The sequence below is a fragment of the Loxodonta africana genome, chromosome 9, assembly GCF_030014295.1.
Source record: "Loxodonta africana isolate mLoxAfr1 chromosome 9, mLoxAfr1.hap2, whole genome shotgun sequence".
NCBI classification, from domain to species: domain Eukaryota; kingdom Metazoa; phylum Chordata; class Mammalia; order Proboscidea; family Elephantidae; genus Loxodonta; species Loxodonta africana.
The window spans coordinates 63,445,161-63,453,231 of record NC_087350.1 but is presented as its reverse complement, the minus strand read 5'-3'; the positions used below and the strand labels follow the sequence as shown (position 1 = coordinate 63,453,231).

Genomic DNA, 8,071 nt, shown 5'->3' with positions numbered 1-8,071 from the left:
CTCTGCTGCTGTGTGACCTGAGCAAGGACATTCTCCATCTCTGAGCTTGAAGTGTCTCCTGTGGAAGGGAGCAGGTTGGAGGTGATGGTCCTTACACCTTTGCAGTCGTGTGATGCTAAACCAGAGGCCGTGTCTCTAGCTGGAGACCAAGACACATCCTGGGCAGGTAGTGCCTGCAGCCCAGGTTATTTGGGGACCTAGAGGGCATGCTGACTCTTGCTTGGGAGTCAGGCCAGAGGCCCTGAGCGTCCTTGTCCTTCAGGGTCCAATTGGAGCACTGTTACTAGGGGCCTTGGCACAGGTGTGGAGAAAATGCAGTGACTGAGGAAGGGAACTCTGGTGGCTCAGGTAGTTGCTGCATTCCTTGTCTCCCATGAGATTGTGATTGGTGTTTGCTGAGAGCCGTTCAGGAAAACTTGTACCCAACCTGTGTTCCTAGCCCTTGTTCCCTCTGGCCTAGCCTGTCTTTATGGTTTTATCACTCCCCCATGCTGTCTCTTGTTCCTACCATACTAGATGGCTCTCCTAAATATACCCCATGATTTCCACCCCCACACTTTGCTCATGCTGTCTTCCTGCTGGGGCAGGTGGTGCAATGCTAGGTGGCTTCCCAGCCAGGGAAAGAGCAGGGCGTGGAGTGAGTCTGATCCTGGCCTTAAGTGGGGGCGGAGGGGGCCTTCCTGCCCCAGCCAGCTTCTAATCCCCAGTCTGTTGTTTGTTCACCTGGCTCCTGCTCTCAGCCTTTGTAATTATTGATTCCTGCCGGAGTCTACTTGCCATGAGCCAGATGGGGTGAGCCTGCAGCCCGAGTGCCAGCTTCAGGGGCTTAGAGGTTCCTGGAAACAGTGACTTATTACTGGGCCGAATATGACTGTGTCCCTGCCAGCCAGGTGTGCTCAGGGGAAAACGTGAGTGTGGGGGTGCTGTAAAGGACTCCTTCCCAGGCGTGGGGAGGGCTTTTCCTTTCTCGTGGGTTGGCTCTTCAGGGTTGTTTTCTCTGATCATTATAGTTTTACTTAAATAATCCATCCAATTATATGCCAAGCAAAAAAGTATAATAAACAGTTCATCTGACTCCATCCGTTCGTCCCTCCCTCCTTTCACACCCACAGCGCACAGGGCCTGGCCTTGGTGGGTGGGAAGATGGAGTTCACTGGTCCCAGCTGCCAAGAAGCTCACAGTCTGGCATCAGAGATTTGTTGTCAGGGGCTGTCCAGTCCATTCTGACTCATAGTGACCCCATGCGACCGAGTGGAACTGCTCCATAGGGTTTTCTTGGCTATAATTTTTACAGAAGCCGATTGCCAGGTCTTTCTCCTGTGGAGCCGCTAGGTGGGTTTTCAACTGCCAGCCTTTCGGTTAGCAGCCAGGAGCGTAACCATTGCGCCACCAGGGCTCCTTAGCCTGAGAGATAAGAGGCCCAGAGGCCCAAGTGCTGAACGAATTTCAAGTTAGTGCAAAACTTTTTGCTTTTTAAACAGTGTTTTCTTACAGAATCTTTGTTTTATTTAAAACAAAAAGTTTGTTTTTCTTCATTATAAAATGTAGCAAGTACTCTTCATCGAAAAAGTTAGATAACAGAAAATATAAGGAAGAAAGAAAATTCCCTATAGATCCCTACCCAGATGCTAACATCTTCCACATTTTGATCTTTTTCCTTCTAATGAGTGTTTTTTTTTTTCAATCAATTGATGTGATAGACACACTTTCTCTCCTGCTTAATAAAAAGTTCAGTGCTATAAGGTTAGCATTTCCCAGTGTTATTGTAAATGCTGAGGTTTTGGCTGTATGGCATTCCATGACGTGCTTGTACCTAGTTTGTCCAACAATGCCCTATTTGGGGGATATTTTGCTATTTCCAGCTTTTCCCTTTTATAAATAATGCTGTGAAGACTATCTTGTAAGTAAATTGCTTTTAATGCTTTGGATCATTTCCCAGACTTTTTAATCTGGGAGAAATCTTAGCGATCATGAGACCACTGCTTGAACTTTAGGGAGTATACGAATTACCTGGGTGGCTTGTTAAAACAGATAGCTGGGCCCCAAACCCAGAGATTCAGGTGGTGATTTTCCAGGCCCAGCCAGTGATGGGCTCCGATGGTTGGCATTCACTGCTACCCCTTGCCCCCCTCATTCTCCGGGGAACCTCTAGGAGAAGGCAGAGTTCATGCCACCCAAGGGGGGCAGTGTTGGTTCAGTGGTAGAATTCTCACCTTCCATGGAGGACACCCGGGCTTGATTCCTGGCCTCAGGCACAGCCACCACCTGTCTGCCCAGTGGAGGCTTGCATGTTGCTATGATGCTGAACAGGTTTCAGTGAAGTTTCCAGACTAAGAGAGACTAGGAAGAAAGCCTGGTGGTTGTTTTCCAACAAACCAGCCAATGAAAACCCTGTGGATCACAGCGGTCCAGCTGGAAACTGATCATGGGGACGGCACAGGAGTGCGCAGCATGATGTTTAGCAGTGCATGGGGTTATCATGATTTGGGGGCCAACCTGATGACAGCTGACAACAACATGCCATCCAAGGATATTCCCTCAGTTTAAGTTTGATTAAGATGCGGTTTTAGCAGCTCCAGCCGCGGGGCAGATACCATGGTGTAGACATGCTTTAGTGCTAGGGTACTGAGTGGGGCCAGGGGAAGAGCTATCTTAGGAAAGAGCTACCCTAGGAAAGAAACTAGCGAGAATGTGGTGAATTGTCGTAATTCACTGTAGTTGAGAGTGTGGCAGCCTTTCTAGACTGTGAGGGGTTAAACAGGCGGCTGGCACAGCCTCCCGGGAGCCAAAAGGGGAACTCAAGAGTAAGTCATGACTGCCTAATTAATTCAATTAAACTACTTTATAAGCTCCGCTGGTGTCAGTAAATTGTTAAAGTCTATTAAAAAATCAGTGGAACGTGATGAGGGTTTGGGGACACTGCATCACCTTCTTAGAGTTCCTCCCCTCTCCTCCACCCTGGTGGGAGGGACTGAAAGGAGGGATGGATGGACTGGGCCATAGAGACACCCTGTGTGACCTTCTGTGTGTGCTGCGGTGGATCCCTCCCCCTCTGGGCCTTGCTTTCCCCATCTGTACAGTTAAGGGCTGGACCAGCTCTTGGAGACCTCTTCCAGCACCAGAGGTATTAGGATTTTCCCATTCCTTTTGGACTGACCTGCCCTGTACCTGGGAACTTTGGCCTTCAAGAAAACCCTCCAAAGTCAGAGGCAGCTGCTGTTAAAGATACACCGCTCCTTGGTCTCTGCCCTTCCTTTACTTCTAGCTCATTTGGCTAATTCCCATGGCAGGCTGTGAGGACAGGCGACCCAAAGAGGAGGTATAAGCTCTGGTACTGGGGAGTGAGCAAAGTGAGCTTCCCCAGTAACCCCTGCAACAGCAAGAGCTGCTCAAATGCTTGTGCTGAGTTAAGGGGGCTGCTGTCAGGTTCTCGTTCAGTGCTCCTATGCTATAAGCTGGGAGTTGGTGTCCCCTATTTTATAGGTGAGGATACTGAAACACAGGGTTAAAGTGATTTACCTACTAGTGAGTGGTAGAGGTGAGATTTGAATTCAGGTCTGCTACACCTCAAAGCGTGGTTGACTGCTTTCTTCTTGCAGATGTATGTAAAATAAAACTGAAGACCAGAAGAACTAGATGGTGCCCGGCTACAACTGATGACTGCCCTGACAGGGAACACAACAGAGAATCCCTGATGAAGCAGGAGAGCAGTGGGATGCGGACCCCAAATTCTCGTAAAAAGACCAGACTTAATGGTCTGACTAAGACTGGAGGGACCCCGGAGGTCATGGTCCCCAGACCTTTTGTTAGCCCCAGAATGGAACCATTCCCAAAGCTAACTCTTCAGACAGGGATTGGACTGGGCTATTTTTTATAAGATAGAAAATGATACTGGTGGGGAATGAGCTTCTTGGCTCAAGTGGACACATGAGACTATGTGGACAGCTCCTTTTGGAGGGGAGATGAGAAGGCAGAGGGGACAGAAGCTGGCTGAGTGGACACAGGAATGCAGGGTGGAAAGAAGGAGTGTGCTGTCTTATTGGGGGAGAACAACTAGGAGTATATAGCAAGGTAGTACAAGTGTTTGTATGAGAGGCTGACTTGATTTGTAAACTTTCACTTAAAGCGCAGTAAAAATTAAAAATAAATAAATAAAATAAAACTGAACCCCCTCCCTCCCAATCCCACAACCTGCAACATGGCAGTCATGGGAAAGAAAATACCAGAACTTTTTCTTTTTTCTCTAGCCAGTATCCAGACATGAGGAACCTGAAGGAGGAGGGGGTGATATTCCCGTCTTTGGAGGTATGTGAGCAATAGCTGGCTGACCACTTAGGCAGGTCGCTGGGCCAGAGATCCTGTGACTCTGGGCCTGGCTGATATTTTTTCAGCGTTTCGTGCTAAGAGCAGGCTTGGGAATTTAGCAGGTGTGGCTCCCTGGTGCTTGAACACTGGGGTCAGCATTTCGTCTTCCTTTAGATCTTTTCCAGACAAACTAGTAGGCCAGGCAGCATTGGTCTTGAAAGAGGGTAGAATGCTATGGAAAGGCTGTGGTCCTGGGTTTGAGTGCAGACCTAGTCATTAGTCAGCTGTGGATCTTAGGCAGGTCCCTTCTTCTAATCGTAGATGTTTAGGCTCATTCCTTTGATCTCTGAAAGGTGGTTAAGGTAGCGTGTTCCATTAGGTGGTCCTTGGGTAAGGGAGATAAGCCTGCGAATGGAGCATATGCTGTCTTAGAGATTCACAGTAGCTGTTAAGGCTTTAAAGGCTCTGAGAAGTCCTGCAGTAAACAAAGGAGATTAACTGGGTGTACCCAGCCTCCCCCAACCCAGACCACCTTTCCCTCTCCAAGCATACCTGTTTAATGCCCTGCTGGCTGAAGTATGGAGACATAAAAACCTAAATATTACCCTAGGAGAAAGAGCCGCTTTTAAGATGGCTACTTTATGGCTCTTTCTGAAATGAGAACAGTCTTTCTGTAAATTGGATAAATTGAGTTGATTCCGACTCATAGTCACCCTATAGGACAGAGTAGAACTGCCCCATAGAGTTTCCAGGGAGTGGCTGATGGATGTGAACTGCTGACCTTTTCCCTAAGTTTCCTGAGTTGGGTTTTCTTAAACCAGAGTCCGAATTTGTTCTACGATCTCAGTGGCTTGCCAAGTTCCAGGGACCTCTCTTATTTCCCTCAGGTAGCCAGGGCCTCAAGATCTGGACTATACTCTTCTGTAGAGTTTGCTGTTGGCGAGGAAGCCTCCCTTCCCACTTCCCACTTCCCGCAGTTCAGCTCAGGAACCCATTGGTGGGACTTGGAAGTTACCTAAACATGTACTGCAAAATACCAGTGATTCGGAGCGTCTGGTTTAAGACTTTGTGAACTGCAGCTGACCTTTTCAGGAGGTTTCCTAAGGAAAACGCCAGCGTAAACAAGATCTTTAGGGGAAGAACTTTAAGGTGTGTAAAGAATCAGGCTATATTTAAGCTTTTTGAAAGCTCCCGTTGGAATATAAACAATATGCTAATGATAAAAACACCTTTTCTGTTCAGAACTGGTGTAAACAAGGTGGGAAGGGGGAGGGGGTGGGCAGTGTTTAAACAGCTTAAACCAGAGATTGAACACTGGCTGCCGTAATTGATTTGGTTGCTTGTCTTTAAAAATTCAGATTTCCCACTTGTTTGGAAAACTCATATGCTCTGGCAGCGGGGAACGTGGGATCCCACTGGCAGCGGGAGTGATGGGAGTATCCTTGTCTCCCCTAAGGCTGGTCTCACCTGGTTTACTCGGAGTTACGTGCATAGCACCTCAGTCTATTGAAATTTGCACCCCTGCCTTTTTTAAGAACAATTCTCCCCTACATTTTAAGAGCGCAGTTAGCACATGCTGGCTTATTTCCTCTCCACTAACCATAGCAGAAGCCTTCTGCCTAAAACTTCCAAGGGTAAAGAGTTTCAGCAGCAGACAACTCTGGTGGCGCAGCATTTAAAGCACTCGGCTGCTAACCGAAAGGTTGACGGTTCGAACCCATCAGCTGCTCCATGAGAGAAAGTTGTGGCAGTCTGCCCGGTAAAGATTACAGCCTTTGAAACCCTATAGGGCAGTTCTACTCTGTCCTGTAGGGTCACTATGAGTTGGAATCCAGTGGTTAGTAATGGGTTTTACTATGCCCCAGGCTCTGTGCTAGGTACTGGGACTGCGTGTGGAGAAATAGACTCCCTGCTTCCAAGGAGCTTCCTGCCTGCCTCAGTGGGCATCGCTGAGTGCATTTGAGAATGCATCTCAGCCACTTAGCCAGGTGTCACCAAGAGCCTGGACCTGGCAGAGGATTCTGAAACAGTGGAAATAGACCTTGCGCTTGACATCTGCCATTGTCAGAGCCTAGATGAAGGGCGAGGTGAGCCCTGGAGAAGTCGTGCTGTGGGGATGCCAAGGTGGGGCAGTGGGAGGGAGGCATGGCTGGGGACACTTTGGGTTAAGGACACCTGCTGGAGGAGGTGGCCCTTGCCTGTGACCTTGTGGCAGGGTTAATATTGAGATAGGCAGAGGGGAAAGAAGAGGCCATCCCTGGCTCTAATAAAGAGGCAGAAAGATTGTAATTAGCAGAGACTTTGTATGCAAATGATATTTCAAAATGCTTAAAATATTTTCTGAGGGAGGCTGAAAATAGCAAGTGGTCTACTTGAGCAGAGTATTTGAGGAGTGGTGGGTCTTAAGGGGGGTATGTGTGGTGGGGAGGGAGGGACACGGGGAGAGAGAAAGAGGTAGATGAAAGGATGGATAGGAATGGACAGATTGACAAATACTAGGTGTCCTTTTAGAGCATCTTGAAAACTAGGCAAAGAATTTTGCTAACCAAGGAAACAAATAAGACCAGGCCTTAAACCCCTTGAGGGCACTGCCTGTGTGTGTGTGTGTGTGTGTGTGTGTGTGTGTTCCTCTATCACTGTATCCTCAGCGCCTAGCAAGGGCCTCACATAGTAGATGCTTATTAAATATTTGTTGAGCGAATGAATGGAGGTACTTGTTTGGTATTTAGCCCATTTATCTTTATGGCAACCCTATGAAGAGATATTATTATCCCCTTTTACAAATGAAGATGGGCCATTCTGAGACGTTGTGTGTGTGTGTGTGTGTGTGTGTGTGTGTGTGTGCGTGCCTGTGTGTAGGGAGCATGGTATTGAGAAGCTCAGGGATGCCAGAAAGCTTTTTTTTTTTCTGCAACAGCTCCATGAAATATTGATGAATTTGATTCCATGTATGACCAGGGACAATTTTACTAGGAGAAAATATGACCATGTTATGCAGCTGCAATAAAAAATCACAGCCATGGGCCCAGACCCAGAAAATGAAACAAGCTGATGACACAGGCAGGACTAGTCGATTCTGTGTTTTTCTGCTCACGGTAACGCTCTGTTTCTTCCTTTGTGGTACCAGTGGTGAGCTCTCTGTTGCAGATGGGTGCTCACAGGTCCCAGCAGAAAATTTATCGAAGAAAAGCTTGAAACCGAACTTGCCTTTACCCCTATCAAGTTTCTCTTGCAATTAGGAAAAGACCGGTGTTGTTTAGCTGTAGATGTGAAGTACCTCAGTCTGGTCTGAAAACTGCTCCGTGGGCAACGTTGGGAGCGGTAAAGATTTTGATTTGGTGAGCAAGTATCATGATATCTCACTTGTTAACCACGGAGAATATGAACCATGTAGGTGCGCTTGCCTAGGAGATGAGAATTGCTGACTTCTCCGTCCCTCTCAGATTGAGAGCGTCTTGCCCGGTCAACTGTGATTCTAGAGTTGCAAGATGTATATTTTTCAAAAACACGGTCCTTTACTCCAAGCCAACACTTTCATCTTGTGGTCAATCAAGGAAGCAGTGCTGTGTTCGAACTCTGGAGTGTGAACTGGACATTAGACTTCTAGAAAAATGGGAAGAGTCTCCAGCATGGGGCTTTCAAGCGTAGTTTCAACTGTGACATTTTAGCTGTATGTACTGGCTTTAGGGCTTTAGGGCTTAATCCTACCTAAGATTCAACTCTGGGGAGGCTGACCATCGGCTTGTTCTGGAAGCAGCGGGGACAT

At 47.7% G+C, this 8,071-nt stretch overlaps 1 protein-coding gene across 14 annotated transcripts in view; it reads left to right on the top strand.

Moving 5' to 3' along the window:
- The window catches only part of ZNF618 (zinc finger protein 618), a 184,258-nt gene that overhangs the window by 35,994 nt on the left and 140,193 nt on the right, over nt 1-8,071 (top strand). For 4 of the 14 annotated variants that reach the window (XM_023545026.2, XM_010587708.3, XM_064291572.1 and 1 more), the window contains exon 1: nt 1,425-4,305. The exons of 1 other annotated variant lie outside the window; for it this stretch is intronic. In XM_023545026.2, coding sequence (XP_023400794.2) covers nt 4,261-4,305 — 45 coding nt within the window. In that variant the 5' untranslated portion in view covers nt 1,425-4,260. Of the gene's footprint in view, nt 1-1,423; nt 4,306-8,071 lie in introns of those variants that run through there. 9 more of the 14 variants (XM_064291571.1, XM_023545024.2, XM_010587707.3 and 6 more) reach the window with 4 other exon arrangements.